The sequence below is a fragment of the Vespa velutina genome, chromosome 13, assembly GCF_912470025.1.
Source record: "Vespa velutina chromosome 13, iVesVel2.1, whole genome shotgun sequence".
Taxonomy (NCBI): domain Eukaryota; kingdom Metazoa; phylum Arthropoda; class Insecta; order Hymenoptera; family Vespidae; genus Vespa; species Vespa velutina.
In genome coordinates, this window is record NC_062200.1 from 3,176,545 (window position 1) to 3,197,804 (window position 21,260).

Here is a 21,260-nt window from a genome sequence, read left to right on the forward strand (position 1 = left end):
TCACTTTCAGATCGTATAACTTCCCTTCCCTCCCATTCCTCTCTTCTCCTACCATTCCCATCAAAACAAAAAAAAAACAAAAAAAAAAAACAAAAAACAATAAATAAAGAAAGAAAAACAAAAAGAAAAGTTAAACGAATACACACTCACTTTCGATGAACGACTTGCAAATTCGTTTCGATGATCGATTGAAAATCGTAATTAAGTTTTTACATTATTCGGAGAATATGAGAATATTAATAAACAAACGAATAAAAAATAAAATAAAATAAAAATAAATAAAAATGAAATGAAATAAAATAAAATAAAATAAAATAAAATAAAATAAAATAAAAAAGTAAACAATATGTTGTCACTATACATGTATATATAATGATTGAACAAATTTCTATCAAAAGGAAAAAAAAAAAAAAAAAAAAATAAAAAATAAATTAAAAAAAAAAAAAAAAAAAAACCACTGTACTTCTAGGCTTAACAAAATTTTCACCAGAATGAAAATCGTACTTGCAGTAAAATTGATCGATCAGGAGCCGATATTTAGATAGGCCTATTCGGTCGAGATGATGCGTCGCGTTGAGAGGTGGAAGAACGACTTGCAAGAAACTCTCGCGTGTACGAACTCGTAAGAGCATTCGTTCAGGTTCGTTTCAGGGTCTCGCAAGCGTGTATCGTATTCTTGTGCTTAAGGTGACGTAGTAGATTGGTGATCTGTTCTCGTTACCTTGTAAATGGAGACTGACAAAAACGATATTATATGGATACGAGTTATAATAATTCATCGGAACGAACGATCCTATATGCTCATAACTATTTTTATGTTATTTTCATTATAAAATAACTGCAGTTTCACATTACATCGTGTATGTGTATATATATGTGTGTGTGTGTATATATATATATATATACATATGATATATAATTTTTTGTATATACATCATTATGTATATTCATGAGCGTATATAATACACATATGTATAAACACACACGCACACACACACACACACACACACACACACACACACACACACACACATATACACATATAACAAATACACATACAGCTTGGCAATCTTTCTTCTTCCTTTTTTTTTTCTTTCTTCTTTCTTTCTTTCTTTCTTTTTTTTCTCCTTTCTTTTCTTTTTTTTTTTAAATATAATTCTGATTTTCTGCAATTATTATAATACTGATGTTCCACAGGTATATACGATAAATATATTAAATTTTTATGTATATTTTTTTAATAGAAAAATAATAATATTTCTGATAAAGTATGATGACATTTAGAAACGAAAGAAGAAAAGGGTAATAATATCGAGTGAAAGAGAAAAAAAAAACAAAAAAAAAGAACTATGACAGATTGAAAATGTAAACACGCACGCGCACCTTCGTACACACGCACACCACACAAAAAACAGAGGACAATATATTCATGCAAAAAAGAAAAATCATTTCTTTCATTGAACTTACTGCCTGATGCTTTTGGAGATGCTGGTGGAATAGCTGGTCTTGCTGGTATAGTACAACACGGTCTGCCAATTTTCGAAGGTGGCCTTATTCCCGATGGCTTTGCTTCCGTCATTTTGATTTTGATTTCTTTTTTTCTTGTTTTTTTTTTCTTTTTCTTTTCCTTTCTTTTCTTTTCTTTTCTTTTCTTTCACACTTATTTTTAATACAACACACTGAAATATAACACACATTTTACTAATTGATTTGACTTTATATATATATATGTATATATATAAAACACATTTCTCGTGGATGAATATCTTTTATAATCTTCTTTAAAATTTAATTGAATAATGAGTATTTAAATTTTACCGCCAAAAGTATTCCAATTACCGACGATGTAATCGTCATTATAGATAATTTTTTTTTTACCGAAAGATGACGCACATATACAATTCAATATTTACGAGAGAACGCACGATATATAGAACGTTCTTTTCTAAATTCAGATGGCTGAGTAATAATAATAACCTTTAGCAATTAGACAAAAATTACGAAACATTACGCATATTCTTTTCAAATGTAATAATATTCAATATATTGAATAATGACCATGTACATACGTAACATACACACTCTTTTTTTTTTCTCTCTCCCTCTCTCTCTCTCTCTCTCACACACACACACACGCATACACACAAACACGTATATATGTATCACTGGTCTAAAGTAATGTTATTCGTATGAATTTCTTAATGACGTCAAGAACATTTCTATCGACATTAATAATTAATATTGAAAATATCCGACGGATTTAACATCCTCGTCAATCGTGATATGTAAAATTTGAATTTTGTTTTTCTGTTTTTTTTTTTTTTTTTTTTTGAATTTATTTTTCTTTCTCTTTTTTTTTCTCTTTTTTCTTTTTTAATAATAAAAAAGATTAGGAAGAATATCGAAAAGAAAAGAAAAGAGTTTTCTTTGCGCGGTGGTTAACCTCAATCACATTGATTATATCGTTCGGGTTCGTCGATAAAAATACGTCCTCACCTTACTTAACACTTCAGAGTATTTCTATGTATTATTTTGTCGGCACTTTCCATTTATAGAACTATCACATTTATTTCACTGCCGTTCTCTTCTCGTCGAAACGGCGCGACGAGATTCACTTTGGTACTCAATTCGCGATTAACGGAAAATAGAAGATAGATGACAACCAGTTCTCGCGAACAAGTTGGAAGTGAGATGCAGCGCCGTCAACGTTCTATTTGTGAATTAATTTATAAATTCTATTAAACGAATTTATATCTATTATTAATCTCAAACGAACGTAATATTAATTAATCGTAAAACGCGAGAGATCTTCTTTTCGTTCCTACGAGAATAGAGAAATATAATGAAATTAATTGAAAAACAAAAAAAAAAAAAAGAAAAATAGAAAATGAATCGTAAGAAAGATAATATAAAACTCGATTATTGCAAATTTATTTTGTTTATCAATGAATGAAATTACGACCGTAGAATTTCTTACAAATAACGATAAAACTTGACGTTTCCTATTATATGTATAATTTTATATATTTACCTTAATTCAAAATATACGAAAAAATATCATATATATTTGTATAGAGTAGAAAAAATGAATTTTGGAAGATAAAAAGAAACATTGGGAACGTAAGACGAAGGCACCTTTTTTTTCTTATTTTTCTATCTCGCTTGTTGATTGGTCCTTGGTTATCGTTCATTGATTGGTCCACATCTCGCAAAGATACAGGTATTCACAGATGAATGCGTTCTTCCAATGAGAATCATCCAGGTATCTGTAAATATAGTTTATATAAATAAATTAAATATCATTTAAATAAACTTTAAAAACAATATCGTTAGTTTATTAATTGTGCAAAAAAAAAAATATGAAATTCTATGTTTAAAGAATGAAACTATCAAATAAAAAGTAAAAGTTAAAAATTTAAATAAAGAATATTATTGAAGTACATGTATTATGTAAAGTATTTTATATTCCCTTTCTATTGGAAAATAACTTAAGTTACTTTATAATTCAACATTATTGAAATTTTATAATATTGTCATTATTATTATTATTATTATTATTATTACGAATGTTGAGTGTCACGAAATAATTTGACACAACAAATAGTAACCCTAATAAAACAGACTTTTAATAGAAAGCACAATGATATAGTTGATACAGTTAGTGAAAAAAAAAAAATCTATTTTCTTTTTATTATATGCGCACCATCTCCCTGAAAGGAGTGGCTCTATTTGATTCGCGAGCCAAGTTTTGTTTCCTCTTCGATCCAATCTTTTTTATTCCCTTTTCTTTATATGATGTAATACTCACAACTCACTAACCTATTCTTCTCGTAACTTCAATAATTTTTAATTTTAAATTCTTAAAGATCTTTAAAATAAATAGTTAATATTTCTTTAAGGATTTTTTCCCTAAACTTCTTTTATGTCTCTTCCGCCCTATCATCACCACTGGATATCATTTTTTGTTAGTAATATATTATATCTAGCACACAGTTATAAAATGTTAAAACATTATAATAAATATGACATGGAACGTGAATCAAAAGAGTGCTTTTATTTATTATTGAATTTTTTTTTAATTTAACAAGTTATGGAAGAGATTTTTCTTCGATTTCCCTAAAGAAAATTAATTCATATATTTACATATTAATATTTTTTACGAGGAAAAGTATCTTCAAGAATTTTTGTTTTTAATTATACTATGACGGGCTGAATCCGGCGGTACTGCAATACCGGCTCAACCCCCGGCAGAGGCGGAGCAAGCCCCGGCCTTCCGCCAATTTCCAAAAATCTAGCTAATATTCTGGCTGCTCTATGAGCAGCGTATCAGATATTAAGCTGATAAGAACAGATACTACACTTTGATCTTAGCCATAGGCCGAGAAGCGATAACGTTCAACTATTGAAATCGTTTAAATAAGCATCTTCATGTCGTAAAATGGTATTGAGTATATTGCGACACGTAGTGGTCACATTGCATATTATTCTATCTTTGGTAGATATTTACAGAACTAATGACAGGTACGATTATTTGAACAACATTTATACAACTATAATAATAATAATAATAATAATAATAATAATAATAATAATAATAATAATAATAAAAATTATAATCAAAGAGTTGGACGTAAAAATGACATTTTTTTACGAAAAGAATATTTTACGACTTAAGTGTAATTTTATTTTCGTAATATAAAGAATACTATAAATTAAAAAAATTTTTTTTTTTTTTTTTTTTGTTATACTTTTTCATAGGATAAAAGAACAACAAAAATAATATTGTTTTAGATTAAAAATTACTTACGAGTGCTTTGTTTTTATAGGTCAAGAAATTGAAAAAAAAATTACATTGCAATCTTCATTTGTTTTTTTTTTCATTTTTGAACACAAGCAACTCTTAAGGAAAAAGTATTAAAGATTGTATTGAAAAATAAAAAATTATGCGTTACGAGAGATAAGAATAGAAAAGAATATTATATATACACATGAAGATTATTTTCTTCGTATCACTTTTTCTTAATTTTACAAAAGTTCATTTCAAATGGTACATTCATTTCGAGTAGTATTATATTCTGAAGAGTAATGGTTTGTGTGCGGCATAAAATACACGCAGTCAATAAGGTTAGTTCAGTCGCGTATGAACGACGCAGAACTTATTGTAGACATACAATTATTTCCATTTATATTTTTCCTTTTTTTCTCTTTTTTTTTTTTTTGTTTTTTTTTTCAATAATAATTACTGGTTAAATTTATCAGATTGTAAAAGGAAAAAAAAAATTAAAATTAAAATAATAATGCGAATGGAAAAAGTAATGTGGTTATTGAGGTTAGTTTAGATTAGGAACGGGTTGACATATTTTAATACATAACTCGTGTCACGTGTATATGCAGAATCCTAGTGGGAATAAAATCGAATATAATTTTCTGAATTTAACCGCGTGATATATTGTTAAATTTTTGTTTATTTACAAGTGAACGTTAATCATTATAACGATGGATTTATCAATGGTACCATTAACGGCCCTATCCATAAGAACTAAAAATACTATTTCTAACCTATTAAATCCTACAAAATTTCTTCCATGCGATAATGGTTTACCCAGGTAATCATTATTTTATTTTAACTTCGTTTTTCGTTTTATAAGAACAATGAAATATTTTATCAGATCTACATTTTTTTTAACGTCGTAAATATTATTCATTGTTGCGTTATAGAGATTGGAGAGGTCTAGCACATTTAGCAAATATAGAAGGTGAACTTCTACCTTTGGTATCGTCTCATTCTGATCAAACTATGTTTATTCTAAATACTGTTATAAAAAGAAAAAGTAATGATGATATTGCAAACTTGCTACATATGCTATCTACACTAGAAAGATGGGATATTATTGATGATATTCAACAATTTATCGGTTAGTAATTTTCATGTTATATTTGTACTTATACTTTAACTATATTAATACTATACTGATTTATATTAATGTTTGATTTGTACTAATACTATGCGATAATTATAATAAAATATATAAAATCTAAATAAATCTAAATTATAAAAATTGAGATAAATTAAAATATAAATAAAACATAATCTATATTACAGATGAGGATGTTAAAAAATATTTAGAATGTTTGGAAAAATCTCAAATAACAATTGAAGGGATCGAGGAAAATGTCGATACTAGAGTACTAACAGTAGGTTAGTATTAAGATTATATTCTATCTATTTTACAATATATTATCATATCGTTTCTTTTATATTTTATAGATGATATTTATAGAATTAAACAAGGTTTAGAAAATCAGAGATATGATGCTTTTGTTTTGTATGCTAATGAAGATATTGACTTTGCAAATGAAATGATAGATCAGCTTGAAAAATTCAACATAAAAGTAAGAATGATCAGTAATATTAAAAATTATATTATAATATAAAATAATATTATAATATTTTTCATGAAATATTTCTAGCTTTGTGTAAAGGATCGAGATTTAATAGGAGGTATTAGTTTTGAACATGAGGCTGTGATGACTCTTATATCAGAACGTTGTAATAGAATGATCATAATAATATCTCCTAATTTTTTTAAGAGTTCTGCAAACGAGTTTTTTTTGAATTATTCTCAAGCTGTAAGCATTGGTAGGTATCAAAAGTTAAAATATATATATATATATTTATATAAAAGTGTTTTATACATTCTGATATTCATAAATCTTATCCCATAGATAAGCGTCAAAGGAAAATTATACCATGTTTATACAAAAAGTGTGTACTACCGCTTCAACTTAAGTATATGTTTATTCTTGATTATACTCGAGTTGGTTTATATGATTTTTGGGAACGATTAAGAGATTCCATTCAAGTTTCAAATACATTACATAATAGAAATATGAAGGAACAAGAACTATTAAAATTAACATTAAAACAAGAAACTAAAGAACAAAGTCATGAAACTATTCCTTATTTGCCATCTCTGGATAATTTAAGTACATTAAGTATTACAATAGATTCAACGGATATAAGTCAAAATAAATGTAAAGAAAATAAGTCCAAGAAGAAGAAATTTTCAAAAATCAAGACATTTAAAAAGATGTTAATGTTAAAGTCATGAGAGATAGAATATCTTTCAATAATTATGTAAAAATTCATTTATATAATGTACATATGTAAATATGCATATTTGTGTATATATATATATATATATATATATATATATATATATATATATATATAGAATGTTTTACTTAACTTGGATAATTCAAATATTTACGCTGCTTTTGACGATAGAATACAATGTAAATAATATAGAAGTATTTTTCTATAATATTTATATTTCAATTTGATATATCATATTAGAAAATTTATAATTTTATATTCATAGTAAATTAATATTTATTGTTTATAACTCTATATCTTAATATCTAAAAATTAAAAATTATAAAATATATATTTTTAATGTAATTAATATCATACAATATAAATGGGATTATGAAGGATGGAATGAAAAAAATATATGTGAAAAAGTATATACATCTCTATTTCTCTCTCTCTCTCTCTCTCTCTCTCTCTCTCTCTCTTTCTCTTGTAACAAGAGATATGTAATAGAATAGTATTTGTTTGTAAGATAGATCTAAAAACGGGAAAAGTAGATGATAAGTTAGAATTTAAGATAAAAAAAAAGAAAAAAATGCAAACCCTAAGGGAAGGAATAAAAAATTTATCTATCTATCTATTTATAATTAAACAAAAGATTTCAATCAAATTTATTGAAGAAAACATTGAGAGAGATGTTTGTTGAGATAAAAGTCGTTTAATTTGACAAAACTTTGATAAATTATAAATGATGCATAAGTGGCATCCTTAAAAAATATATCAAAATTTAATGATTAATATATATTTTTCAATTAAATTGTCTGTAAGAAAAAAAAGGAAAAAAAAGGAAAAAAAAAAAAGAAAGAAAGAAAAATAAAACAAAATTACGTCAAATAAAGAGGAAAAAAAAGAAAAAGAAAATACGATGTCAAATAATAATAAAAATCTCATAACTACCGTTAAATTTGTCACCTTTATTTTTAGAGTTAGCTGCATTTAAAACAACCTTTATATTTATAATATTGCTCTCTATAGGAGTACGGTTGATAATCAAAAAAGATATAACTGTCTATAGAAAATAGTATTACAAATTAAAATATTATCTAATTACATTTTTAAGTGTTTTATAATACAATTCATTAATGAAATATAAAAGGCACCTGAAATAAAGCGGACCGACATTTTCTATTTCTTGAAAATAAGAAAGATAAAAATCATTTATCCGGTCGCTCCGATTTCTACGAAGACACATTAATCTTTAGGCACAACATTATATTTTCATGCTGTCTGTCATTATACACAAAAGTTTTATTATCCCTTCAATATATTCATATTTCCACCAGCGATGTGTATTTACAGGAAATTTTTTTGTATATATCTATTATGTTCCTTCTGTCGCTTTTTCTTTTTCCTTTTTTTCTTTTTTTTGTTTTCTTATTTCTTCTTCTTCTTCTTTTTGTTTTCTTTCCTTTGTATTTATTTTTTAAATATAATCTCTCTCTCTCTCTCTCTCTCTCTCTCTCTCTCTCTTTCTCTTTCTCTCCCTTTCTCTTTATATATAAATCTTGTTCGACAAAAACGAATCGTTCTGATGGAATTATGAATAAAGCATATACAACGTCAGCGTGGTGTCAAAAAAAAAAAAAAAAAAAAAAAAAGAAACGAAAGAAAAAAGAAAAAAAAAAAGAAGGAAAAGAGAAAAAAAATCGAGAAAAAAAAGAAACAGATATTGTAAAATTATTTAGAATAAGTCTTTATATCACTTGTGCACAATTTTTTCTTCAAAGTCACGATGATTATTATTATTTTTATTATTATTATTCTTATAGTTATTCTTATTATTATTATAATAATAATAATTATTATTATTATTATTTATCTCTTTATGAAAGACCGCACCTTGTTTACGCACTTGTCCATGAAATTTCTTTTTCTCTTTGGCTCGGCTCCTGCCGGCAATGATAGCAACGAGCCTTGTTCCTTTATCTCAGCTTTGTAATCATTGGACGAAACACTTTCGTTGGAATCTAATCCCGCGCCACAGCTCTTTGCTTTGAGCAACATTGATTTATCGTTTATTATCGTCATTAGTCTTTCCTGTATTGGTTCTACACTATTATCACAAAGCTCAATGGTTTGTTGCTGCCCTTTATGAGAATTCGTCACCTCACGCTGATCAATTAAACACGACGATTCGTTCTCTCGTTTATCCATACTCGTAAATCTATTCGTTTGTTTAGATAACAACGTTGAATCATTATCTTGATTAACGTTGCTTTTATCAGAGGACGACGATGAAGCTTTCTCATTCTTTTCATCCTTGACGAACACCACTTTACATATATCCAATTGTGAATTAGATATTTTTGTTTTTAAACGCGGAACAGGTAATGGATTTTTATCATCCTTCGTTTCTTCGTTAACAACACTTGATCGTTCCTCATATTTTTCTGTTTTCCAAGATACATTCAAGTTGTCCGTAATAGATTCGCAATTTTTTTCTTCCGTTTGATTTGTTTCATTAAAACTAAGAGAATTTTTCTTATCTCGATCATCAATCCTCTCTTCTTTATCCTTAACCAATTCTTCAGTCTTAATGTGTGAAACTACGTCATCCTCGTCCAAAAGACCATCCAAACTTTTGGATCTTGGCCTTGGTATAGGTTCAGGTTTGGCGACTGGCAAGACAGATGATTTCTTCTCATCCTGATCTAAAAGTTCTAAGGATTTAGATCGTGTAGATGGAGAGGGTGGATGTCGTGGTGGTCTGCGAGGTATTGGACTTCCTCCAGGATGTGTATGGACGAATTTTAATCGAGGTGACGTTGGCGGCAAACCCATTAACCAACGGGACGGACTCGACGATTTTCTAAATCTGTGATAACAAAGAAATATATATTTATATATAAATATAAATATTATTTTTAATAGTGTATCATCTCGTTTATCAGATCACTATTATTCCAACGAGATACATTTAATTACATTTAGATACATTTAAGCGACATTGATTTTTTTTTTCTTTTTTTTCTTTTTTTTTTTTTTTACAAAGACGCAACTACTAAATCGAAAAGAAAATAGAAAATGTTTAAAGGCAAATAAAGGACAATCAAACTTTGATACGTTTGTGCATCGAAAGAACAATAGCAACAGCCAACAATGAACATGAATTCGATATTATTATAATTTATAATTTCAAATGAAATTTTCATCAATTGCACAATGCACGTACGAGCTTTATTACAAAAAAAAAAAAAAAAAAAAAAAAAAAAAAATTATATCAACAGGCGTCTATATTCAAGTATAACATTCGTGACTAACACAACTTAAGGATATTTGATTGATAATTATCTCAAATTTTATACGAATTATCAACGAATAATGGGCTGCTTGAATAATGATATAATTTACATATAACATGCATTAAAATTACAATCTACAAGCGTGAAAAGTATGGACGAGAAACAATGATTTCATAACATATGGTTGGGGGGGGGGGAGAGGGATGAGTAGGGGGGATGGAGAGAACAACGATTCAAAACCATTCACAATGGTGCAGCTTAATAAAATATATCAATATGAACAAAAAAAAAAAAATATATATATATATATATCTTTTGCACCAACTGACCTAAAATCGTGATTGTCTTATCGCGATTCATATTCCCTGCTGTAGAAAATAGAAATTAGTTGTGTGTTAGTATTTTAATCTTTTGATATAAATTCATTGAAGTATAATATGATATAAAAAAAAAAAAAAAAAAAAAATAAAGATCCTAAAATATTTTACCTGTTTGGAATAGCTGTGGGCGGGCCGTCTAGTCAGTCTCGCCCACCATTTGAATCCTTGTCGCTACCTCTACTTTCATTGCTATGCATTCGTTGATAATTTGGTGCTTGTCGCATATTCGTGCTACCTGGCGTACTAGGTGCTGTTACGTCCTTGGATGCTATACTTCTTGGTATACCACCGGATAATTCAGATCTTACAGGAATTTCTCCTCGCATAAACCTTAAAGAAAATTCAGGAATATATATATATATATATATATAGAGGTATTATTTTTGTTTTGTTAATTTTTTCTAATATATAATAAATCAAATAGAAAAGTCAGGTATTTATGTGCACGTAATTATTTACCTTTCTAATTTGTCTACGCAAGCATCTTGATAATCGTGAATCCAACGTACGCCATTAAAGTGACAAACCGTTCGCATATCTTCAGGAAGATCTTCAGGTTCAGGCCATTGAAAATTATCTATTATGGGAATAATGTTACACTGCGATTGTAACGCAGCTACAATTTCCTGTAAATGAATCAAAAAAGAAAAAAAAGAGATAAAGATACGTTAAAACTATTTTCTCTGTATAACGGGTTTAAAAAAATTGTTGAACGATCTATATATATATATATAAAGAAAAGAAAGGAAAAAAATGAAATCTTACCCTGTGGACCCAGTCTTTACACTCGTTGTCCTGTATACACCTTTCTAATGCCTTGGGCGTTAGCACAAGGAGGAAGTGTTTGGCCTGTCTTATACTTTGCAACAAATTATTATCGAATTTACCGGCCTCTAACCTTTCGACGTCGATAAAGACCGAAAATCCACGTAATTGCAAATGAACCTTGAGTAAGCTAGCTAATTGAGATCCATTGGATCTTCTATAACTAACGAATACATCTAAAGATTTATCCGGCGATTCGTCTTCGCAAGAACTGAATTGATTGTGTTGCATGTTCTTTATGGCATCCAATATCCTAAGTCGATGTATACTATTGGCTATACCACACTCGGTCAATAATTGATCCTCGGATAAATTTCTGATAGAATCTTTGTCAACGCCAGCGTTGAGCATACTATAAGTATATATAGAAAATTCTTGACCGATAGATTGTAAGAAACTATTTAAATTTCCGGTATCCCTGCTACTGTAATCCGCCATTTTTTTCAAATTTTGTAATTCCCGCGTAAAACGTCTCCTTCTAATTCCATTCGTCAAGCCGATGTCCTCCTTGAGATTCTCCTCTGTCAATTGGAGCAAAAGATCACCGTCCACTCTACTCTCAACAAAATTTGCAGCACACTCGGCAAAACCTATTTGTTTAACCCATTCTCTAACATCCTCCGTAGACCAAAGTGGTACCTGTTGGCTAAGTTTATGTGGTATTTCCTCGCCGATCAAACGTAATGCTTGAGCAGCGTATTTGGAGGCAATTGCATTTGGACAACTGGCGACTTTCTTCAATGGTTCGATCGCTCCTATGGCACGAAATATCTCGGTATTGCCTTGTTGTTTCTTAATACCAGCTTCCATGCAAAAGTGAAAAGCTGCGAGATTTCTGGCTTCCTCTCTTTTCGAACTTAACACGGGTACCAATCTTTCCAACCAATTTTTACTTTGTCCATGAGCATGCGCCAAATTCGATTTTGCAAATTCGTAAGGATTGTGAGATGTTACGAATGGCTCGACTAAGTCAAGGGTACCGGATTTTAAAACGGCCGCCTCAATTTCTTTGTTGGCTACTAAAACTGCGATGGCCAGACAAGCGTAATACTTTATATTATCGTCGTTATGAAAGGCAAGTGGAAAGAGCCACATTGGTACCTTTCTCTTGATCATAGCTTCTTGATTTTCAGCACCACCGTAAAGTGACAAATTGGCTAATGCCCCGGCACAGTGTCTCAATGTTTCTACGTCGTTCTTTCTACACTCGAATAAAACCGCGTCCAAACCGCCAAGCCTGATAACGTCGCTACAGGTACCCTCACTATGCTTGAAGAGATGTTCCAATATACCGGTGCCCACTCTAGAATGATCCACGGAGTTGGCATTCTTCGTGCACACACAAGCTACGTTTACAACCTTCTCAAGGCCATGTTCAACCACGTGGGCACGATTTTCAGTTGTCAAACATTGTTCCAATAATCTGGCCGAGGAGAATTGTAATTCGTGATCGCTCGCAATGCAATTTGACATCAACAAATCTAGACCACCTCTCGTTCTAAGGGTGTTACACAGTGTATAACCAAGTTCATGACCATGAGTAGGTACAGCCCAGGCCTTTCTGATGATCTCGTTTACCCTGTTCAATAACAACGGAGCTTTCCCGTTCTTTCCTTCGTTGGTCTTTAAACGTTCGACGAAACTATCCAAGAAACCGGAGTATTTAGCAATCGCACGATCAACATCCTGCGGATTTGACTTAGAACATAATAAATCCAGATCGTCCAATGGCAATGAAAGAAGTTCATCCTCAGCTGGCCTCATACCATTCATCAATTGATTTACCGCATTGGCGGCACATATCATCGATGATTTTGACGTAACTCCTTTCGAAGCTATTGTTATGCTCGATTGCGAACTCGATGCCATGTGTTTTTCGTGATTATAAATTCCTGAGGAAGTTACTGTCTGACGTTGTTGTTGTGCCGCCATCGCCTTCTGTAAAATAGAACAAAACAATAACATCAGTTTTTAATTTGAATGTAATTATTTATACCACTTTTATTATCATCCTCTTTGCGTAATCTAATTTATTTCGTATGACGCAATAATAGGTGGTATTTTAAACAGTCATAACAAAAATATTCAAAACGATCGAATACTAATTCATTTCTACGTTGATTTTACAAAGCACGTTTTTAACTACCATTCTCGAGTCGAGGCTCCACTTTCGTAACATTTTCGTTGTTTTCACTCGTGTTTTAAATGTAAACAAACACTTTGAATTATTTTTCCTTCCTTTTATTATTTCTTTTGTTTTTTTTTTCTTCTTCTTCTTTTTATCTTTCTTCTTCTTTTTCCCCCCCCTTTCTTTTTCTTTTTCTTTTTCTTCTCCTTTTGTTGCCGTTAAACTATTTATTTTATCGGGATCATTAAAGTTTTTCTATCGCGTTTTACATTTGAAATCATCATTGTGACTTTTAAAAAATCGTCGTCGTAACTTTTCGCTTTTCTTTTTCTGTTTCTTTTTCTTTTTCTTTTTCAACAGCGTCAAACGTAGTATATGCTCGTAGTTCAGGAAATCGAGAAAGACTGAAAGCTGACGGTAAGCTCGTCACCGTTTAAATTGGTGGAATCTTTAAACGCTCGATATCACGCACACGTGTATGTGTGTGTGTGTACACACAGACACGGACATAGGATCGTAGGAAGTTAGTCAGAAGCATACTTTTCGATACGTACAACTATACACATACGACTGCCAAAGTTAAGGTAACTTCATCCAGATCATTTTTAAAGACAACGATTTATGGCTAACTCGAAAAACGTATTCTTTGGTGACTGGCCAAAGTGACGAACGAAAAGAAAACAAGAAGGTCCTGTTATAATCATTTATCCAAAAACTATTATATATTTAATTCTCTTTCGTCCTTTGTAGATAGACTTTTTTTTTTGTTAAAAAAAAAAAAAAAAAAAAAAAAAAAAAAAAAAATATTCAAGAAACTTTCGACAAGTTTCAAATTTTCTTTTCGTTTCCGTTCGATCTTTGAAGATAAAACAAATACATTTTTTATATCTTGTATATAAAAAAAATATATACATATATTCAGAGAGTGAGAGAGAGAGAGAGAATTTGAGAGAATATTTTCAAGTTAACCAAGATTTTCGTTTGAAATATATTATTTTTGAAAACATTTACAAAACGTAGAAATTTATTTATATCGATTTATTATGAGAACCAACCTTTTCTGAACTGAATGAATCACTTTGTAACTTCATAGTCGAGGCTGCCATGTTGTTGCTCTCTTGATGCGATAAATCTCCAGCCTTCAAGCTTCGCTGTTCCTGTAATAACGAAAGAGATAGATATATTGGGTGATACCAATTCTAAGTGCTTGTATTCGCGGAAGAGAGAGCATATAAAATATGAAAGCCTAATGCATTTTATGGGAAAAAAGTTTTTCCTTTTCCTTCTTTCTTTCCTTCCCTCAAAAAGAAGAGAGAAAAAAAAATATTAAAAAGAAAACAAAACGAAAAACGTGCTTTGTCGAGCTAAATAACGAACTCCTTTGTCTAAACTAAATGACCCTAATTAGAATGACAATGAACGATATGCGCGACATGGTTTTTTTTTTTTTTTTTTACACTGCAGTTACAATTACTCACTCGATCCGAATAATTTTCAAATAAATTTGCTTCCTTCTTTTCTTTCTTCTTTTTTTTTCCTTTCTTTCAAAAACTTAACGAACACACAAGTTTGTATAAAAAAGAAAAAAAAAAAAAATAAATAAATAAATAAATGAAAAAAAAACCCAGGATGATTTTCGAAAATATTTTTTCACGTATGAGAACCCCTAAACGATGATGATTATTCAAATGATCGAAGTTCATCACTGAATGATTCTTTTTGTTTTCCTCGTTTTTCTTTTCTTTTTCTTTTCTTTTCTTTCTTTACTTTTAGAACTTTCACAAGACGAGAATGTTGTAATCGAGAGAAAGAGAGAGATTAGATTGAATGGAAATGATTGATGAAAACAAAAGAAAATAATTAGAAAATAATGAGAGAAAAGAAAGGAAAACAAAACCCCCCTCACCCTCTTCCCCAAAAAAAATAACCAGGAAGGAAACAAGATCGAAAAAACTATCAAATAAATCACGAATGCGAGAATTTCGAGAGAAGTACGACCGTCGCAGTTCCATAGCAATCTGACCGTTCTGTCATGTATCCCGACCTCTTCGATGCCTTCTGACGTATTTCTATAAATATAAGCGAAGCGTTTCGTCACGAAATCGTCGTCGCGTCTTTTCTCTTGTCGCTGGACACAATCACACATATATATATAGATATATATATATATATATCCGTTTATACACGTCATTTTTTTTTCTTCCTTGTCATCCATTCCTAGGACACCTATTATTTTTCTTTTCTAATTTTTTTTTTTTTTTTTTTTTATTTTTTTTTTCATTTTTCATTTTTCATTTCTCTTTTTTTTTTTTTTTTTTTTTAAATACAATCCTAAATCCAATCATTCAATCACCGACAGATAGATCAAGTCTAATCGATCAAATAAATAAATATCATTTATACTTCTCAATTTTTTATATTCATTTATTTAATTTCTTTTTTTCTTTCCGTATTTCCTTCCTTTTCTTTTTCTTTATTTCTTTCTTTTTTTTTTTGTTTCTGTTTTTTGTCCCATTTCGTAAATTATTACGAACATAAATTATTCTCTCTCTCTCTGTCTCTCTCTTTTACGAGAGTGTCTTATTATGAAATATTATGGGCACGAGACTGATTTGATCCTTTCTTTTTTTTTTTTTTTTTTATCTGAGCAAACAAACAAAAAAAAAACAAAAGAAAGAAAAAGGAAAGAAAAGATGATTAGGAAAAATGATCTCGATATTCTTACCGAATGCGAACTATCGTAATTTTTTCGTTGCAATATACCTCGATGCACCGGCCAAGGTACGCTCATGTTTATAAATATTCATACCAGCCGCGTTAAATAACACTTTCTAAAACACAAAGCATATTGCTTAAGGCATATACGAAGGATCGATCCGTACGTTTTCGATGAAGACGAAGCACTAACTAATCTTAGCGTGTCGGAGTTGTTAAACTCCTATTTGATCTATCTTATATGTGTTGCGCGCGAAAAAGCTTTCTTGTTGGTCACGTGACGCCAATAGCGGGAACTTTTAAAATACATTTCGAACGGCCATTATATCTTGTCGTCACGTTGGAAATATTACTTTCAAATATGTCATCGTACGTTTACCAATGTTATTTTCAATGTTCAATATTTAAGATTCACAACGTCAAGCTGTTATTACAACAGATTGTAAAATTCTCCTTGCGAACGGAGTCATTAATATACGTCACGCGGTCTAACACGTAAGAAAGAAAAGTATCACTCGTCGTCACGTTGCAAAAACCTTGTTAAAAATAATTTTCTCATCGTGTTAAAATCACGAGGATATTGTTTAAACACGTTATACAATATCTAATCTAATGTCGAACGTAATATTCACCAAGAATTATCATTCGTGATTTCATTTATTTATTACGAGAACAAATTGCATTTTATAAATTTTCAATTGCAAAATTATATTTAATTTAATATTTTGTTTAACTTAAAATTATATTTAAATTATTTATATATATATATATATATATATATATATATATAAATAAAAAAATAAATAAGATATTACGAAGAAATGACGAACCGATCGATCAAGTAAATATTATCGTTTAATATAATTTTTTAGTTACTGATATTAATCGATACAATTAATAATCAATAATAACAACAACAATAATAATAATAATTAAAATAATAATAATAAAAATCTGAAAAATCGAACTAGATACCAGTGGAATGATTTACAAATGAAAATGTTTAAATAGAAATAATCTCGTAAGATCGATTTAAAGTAAATGGAGCCGTCGACTTCTTTAACTCTTTCAAGTACAAGGAGAGAACCGTCAAGTGGATAAAATAGGAATGAAAATTTTTGGCAATTTGCTGCTGGATCCAAATTGAACCTTGAACGTGCGTACGTACGTGCATGAGTGCGAGCGTGCGTGCATGCGTGCGTGCGTGCACGGATCTTGAAGAAGCATTTCGAAGAAGAGAAGTTAGATGTTGGCAATTTACCCGAAAGTATTTCGCGGCCGAGTTCTATTTTGAGTTAGGTCGGGGGTGGGGGCGGGAGAAGGGAGTGAAGATATCGGTGACATTTACACCTAGTTGGCAAGCATATTTCCTCTGAATCTTATTGAATTCACAAAGATTACGTCAACCGTGAGAGAAAACAACCACCTCAATGAATGGGGACGACACTCCCGAGGATTATGACGTTTAGCAAAAAGAGAAGAAGAAGAAAAAGAAGAAGAAGAGAGAGAGAATAAAGAAATGAAAAATGAATTTCATCAAACCAGCCACCAGTTGACCAGTCAACCAAGAACTTAGGTTACATAATCTTAAACATTATCTTTACATACACATACCGAAGATTCCCTTTAAACCATTCGATACCATCTAATCGATGAATAAATATATCATACACATTGTCACGAAATTGTTCGATAGATATTGCAGTTTTTCTTTTTTTTTTTTTTTTTTTTTTTCACTTAAAACACTTAAATTTGCAATTAAAGTAATTAAAACGTTACGATCGATAAAGATAAAAATAATTTACGAATGACGTCCGATCTATGTAAATATGTCAATTATCTTTTGATACGGTCCTTTTCTCTTTCTCTTTAATAGACAATAATAAATATAAAAATAAGAAATAAAATATATTATGATTAATTTTTCATTAGAAACAGGCCTACCATTCCGATACATTTTTTTCGATGATCATCGTTCCTCAAAATACGTTTGGTCACTGTAATATTTCGGGTCCTTAAAACAGGAAAGAGGACCCGTGCAAGCCTCGAAAGTCGTTGCCCCATCGACAACATACGCAAGCTATCGTAGCCAAGAACAAACTGTTCTGACGTTCTTTCTTTCTAACCGTTCCGTTATCGACCACTCGCTCAATACTCAACCCTCAAGTTTTACTGGAGTTACTGGGGGGTGATAGTGGTAGTGGTGATAGTGATGGTGGTGGTTGTGGGTGGTGGTAGAGACAGTGGCGGTAGTAGTAGTGGTGGTGGTGCTTGGAAACACGCCCCGTAGGAACAAAATCGTTTCGTTTAAATATTCAAGGTCAATGCGGGAAAAGTCCAAAGCTCAACAACCACCTACTCATCCATTGATCGACCAACTAACCAACCAACCAACAAGAAATTCCAATGAATTTCCTTTAGAAAATCAATAGACGGTTGGTTCGATAATATTAATTTCGTTAATTGTTTCATACGCTTACAATGTTATATTCTAATTAAATTATTATTTATTAATATTCCAACGTCATCTTGCGATAAAATTGAAAAGTATCCATCTCGACAGATTAAACTGTGCAATATGATTCATCATCTCAACATGTATCATATATATATATATATATACATAGTGTATTTGAAAAACTACTTGTGCTTAGGAAGATGTAGTAGTACTTATTAAAGCATTTGATTGATCAAAAATGATATTTAATTTATTTTAAATAAAATTTAACGATATCGTATCGTTTATGTACGAATATAAAATAATTTCGATCGATGTAATTTAATATAAGCTTTATTGAATTTTCTCAATAAACAAATCTGACAAATTACGTATGCATTAGAGAAATAATATAATGAGAAGATTTGAATCTCTGTGAGATTCACAACACATGAGTGTTATTAATGATCATATTGCTTTAACGTAAAGACGTATATACAGATATACAAATGGTAGATTTGTATCTATAAACCAATCGAGAAGTCGATTGGCTCAGTTTCAAAAAGCTTCCCTTCGATGCGCTGACTCAAGTGTAACCCGCCAACGTATCCGACGAATCCCGACTAAATACTATTCGGCTAAAATAATCTAAATATAGAATATACCGATGGGAAAACTCTGACGTGGTACTGAAAGAGGTCTTACACAATTCTCGAAAGCATTACCCCCTCATGTAATCGTTTCTCAACGAGAAGGTTCGACGACTGCTCAATTCGATTGAAAATAAACCTATACGTTTTACACGTATACGTAACTTAAATACGTGTATACGTACAACGTTCAGAGAAAATTTTCTTTTCCGAAAAAATATATATATATATATAGACGCATGTCATCTATTAGAATCTTAGAACTAATCGATTTACGACGACGACGATTTCAAAGAGTAAATTTACGTAATCGCATACTCGCTAATTTATCGTTCGCTTTTTATACCAATAGCTCGAAATTTTCGTTATAATTATAATCATAAAAAACGAAACGATTGTTATTATAAATTGAATGATACTTGCTCGTAAAGATAAATTATGATCAGATCCAAATTTGTTAGATGTTTTGGATTATGATAGGGAAAAAAAAAAAAAAAAAGAAAAAGAAAAATGACAAAAAAAATAGAGATATACTATCACAATATTAAATCTTCGCCGTTCATTCATGTATTCCACTTCTTTCATTATGATTCAAGATCGGACAAATTGGATAATCTTATAAATAGATATTGAGGAAAATATAATGATTAAATTTGTACGCTTACTCTGGCTGCAGCTACCCTCTTTTCCGCAGATACACCGTCCAATTCGACCCGTGCCCTTGCCGCGGTCGCGGCGCTTTGTTCTTTGTAAGATACATCGCCAGCTTGTAATGCTCTCATTTCAGCGCTATTGGCTATTGCCTTTTCAGCACTAAATCCATCGGTAACGACCTATACAAGAAAATAAAAAGAATAAATAAATAAATAAATAAATAAAAAAGAAATAAAAAAAAAGGGAAAAAGAAACGTAGATAAATAGAAAAATAAATAAATAAATAAATAAATAAAATTATAATCTTAACCATGACAATATCAGTGTATCATTATTACATGATCATAATCGTGATAATCATTGTAATCATTATTATGATCAATGAGAAAAGATCGGACAAAAGAATAGAATGATAATACATACGATCGATCGGTTGTGACAACTCGTGAGTTAGAGGAAAAAAAAAAAGAAAAAAAAAAAGAGAGAGAAAAAGAAAGAAAGATAGAGAGAGATAGATTGATATACATATATATATATATATATATATATATATATATATAGAGAGAGAGAGAGAGAGAAAGAGACTCGAAGTCCTTGACCTAGACTACATAGAGGAAACCACACCTCGGGCCAAACATTGCACAGTCTCCGCCTCGTTCTTCGACGTTCTTAAAGAGTCATTTGCTATGCTCGATTATTCCACGTGCGATCTACGAACCGATGATCACCTACTGATCGAGATCCATAGTTCTAATGTTAGATCTTATTAGACCCCTTCCGTGAGACGGAGACAGAGACAGATAGACAGACAAACATAGAGAAAGAGAAAGAGAATAGATCTTGGCACGTAAATAATAATTTAATTGCTTTCAGTCAAAGAATATATATATATATATATATATATATATATATATATATATATATATATAAAGTTAGAAGTTAGAAAAATTATTAGAACGATCTATAAAGATCTTTAAGTGATTATTATTTAACCACAAGGTCACGATCGATGCATTATCTATTTTTTTCCTTTTACTTTCTTTCTTTTTGTTTCTTTTTTTGTTTTTTCTTAATTT

General features: G+C 30.2%; 3 protein-coding genes, 1 long non-coding RNA gene and 1 other non-coding gene across 24 annotated transcripts in view; 1 reads left to right on the forward strand and 4 right to left on the reverse strand.

Moving 5' to 3' along the window:
- Positions 1 to 2,770, reverse strand: part of LOC124953615 (CAP-Gly domain-containing linker protein 1) — a 20,896-nt gene extending 18,126 nt beyond the window's left edge. For 5 of the 11 annotated variants that reach the window (XM_047505228.1, XM_047505221.1, XM_047505224.1 and 2 more), the window contains exons 1-2: positions 1,468 to 1,606; positions 509 to 735 (exon numbers count right to left, since the gene is read on the reverse strand). In XM_047505228.1, the coding sequence (XP_047361184.1) occupies positions 509 to 632 (124 nt within the window). In that variant the 5' untranslated portion in view covers positions 633 to 735; positions 1,468 to 1,606. Of the gene's footprint in view, positions 1 to 504; positions 736 to 1,467; positions 1,680 to 2,496 lie in introns of those variants that run through there. The other 6 variants (XM_047505219.1, XM_047505225.1, XM_047505223.1 and 3 more) reach the window with 6 other exon arrangements.
- A 144-nt stretch (positions 2,771 to 2,914) lies between these two features.
- Positions 2,915 to 4,563, reverse strand: LOC124953622. The gene is made up of 2 exons (XR_007102273.1): positions 3,704 to 4,563; positions 2,915 to 3,266 (listed from the first exon to the last, which is right to left on the reverse strand). It is a non-coding gene; the product is annotated as an uncharacterized LOC124953622 (long non-coding RNA).
- On the reverse strand, positions 4,200 to 4,390 carry LOC124953982. The gene has a single exon (XR_007102403.1). It is a non-coding gene; the product is annotated as a U2 spliceosomal RNA (small nuclear RNA).
- A 455-nt stretch (positions 4,564 to 5,018) lies between the features above and the next one.
- LOC124953979 (myeloid differentiation primary response protein MyD88-like) lies at positions 5,019 to 7,192 on the forward strand. 3 transcript variants are annotated; one of them, XM_047506120.1, is made up of 7 exons: positions 5,131 to 5,329; positions 5,476 to 5,606; positions 5,719 to 5,915; positions 6,104 to 6,199; positions 6,269 to 6,393; positions 6,472 to 6,640; positions 6,727 to 7,192. In XM_047506120.1, exons 2-7 carry the CDS (start codon positions 5,497 to 5,499, stop codon positions 7,110 to 7,112), a joined length of 1,083 nt encoding a protein of 360 aa, XP_047362076.1. In that variant the 5' UTR covers positions 5,131 to 5,329; positions 5,476 to 5,496; the 3' UTR covers positions 7,113 to 7,192. The 3 variants fall into 3 exon arrangements, with proteins under 3 accessions (XP_047362077.1, XP_047362076.1, XP_047362074.1); XM_047506121.1 differs by lacking the exons at positions 5,131 to 5,329; positions 5,476 to 5,606 and adding an exon at positions 5,019 to 5,124; XM_047506118.1 differs by having other exon boundaries at positions 5,131 to 5,606; positions 6,727 to 7,191.
- Positions 7,193 to 9,831: 2,639 nt separating this feature from the next.
- Positions 9,832 to 21,260, reverse strand: part of LOC124953980 (NAD(+) hydrolase sarm1) — a 28,563-nt gene continuing 17,134 nt past the window's right edge. For 7 of the 8 annotated variants that reach the window (XR_007102397.1, XR_007102396.1, XR_007102401.1 and 4 more), the window contains 7 exons: positions 20,196 to 20,363; positions 14,784 to 14,885; positions 11,541 to 13,538; positions 11,235 to 11,401; positions 10,884 to 11,105; positions 10,725 to 10,763; positions 9,866 to 9,968 (listed from right to left, as the gene is read on the reverse strand). Coding sequence is in view for 1 of the 8 variants with exons in the window: in XM_047506122.1 (XP_047362078.1) it covers positions 10,916 to 11,105; positions 11,235 to 11,401; positions 11,541 to 13,538; positions 14,784 to 14,885; positions 20,196 to 20,363 (2,625 nt within the window). In the remaining 7 variants the exon portion in view is untranslated. Of the gene's footprint in view, positions 9,969 to 10,724; positions 10,764 to 10,883; positions 11,106 to 11,234; positions 11,402 to 11,540; positions 13,539 to 14,783; positions 14,886 to 20,195; positions 20,364 to 21,260 lie in introns of all 8 variants that reach the window. The other variant, XM_047506122.1, reaches the window with a different exon arrangement.

Coding starts and splice junctions, on each gene's coding strand:
- LOC124953979 (XM_047506120.1), top strand. CDS start 5,497: ATGGATTTATCAATGGTACCATTAACGGCCCTATCCATAAGAACTAAA. Junction 5,607..5,718: donor TGCGATAATGGTTTACCCAG/GTAATCATTATT, acceptor GTTGCGTTATAG/AGATTGGAGAGGTCTAGCAC. Junction 6,200..6,268: donor TACTAGAGTACTAACAGTAG/GTTAGTATTAAG, acceptor TATATTTTATAG/ATGATATTTATAGAATTAAA.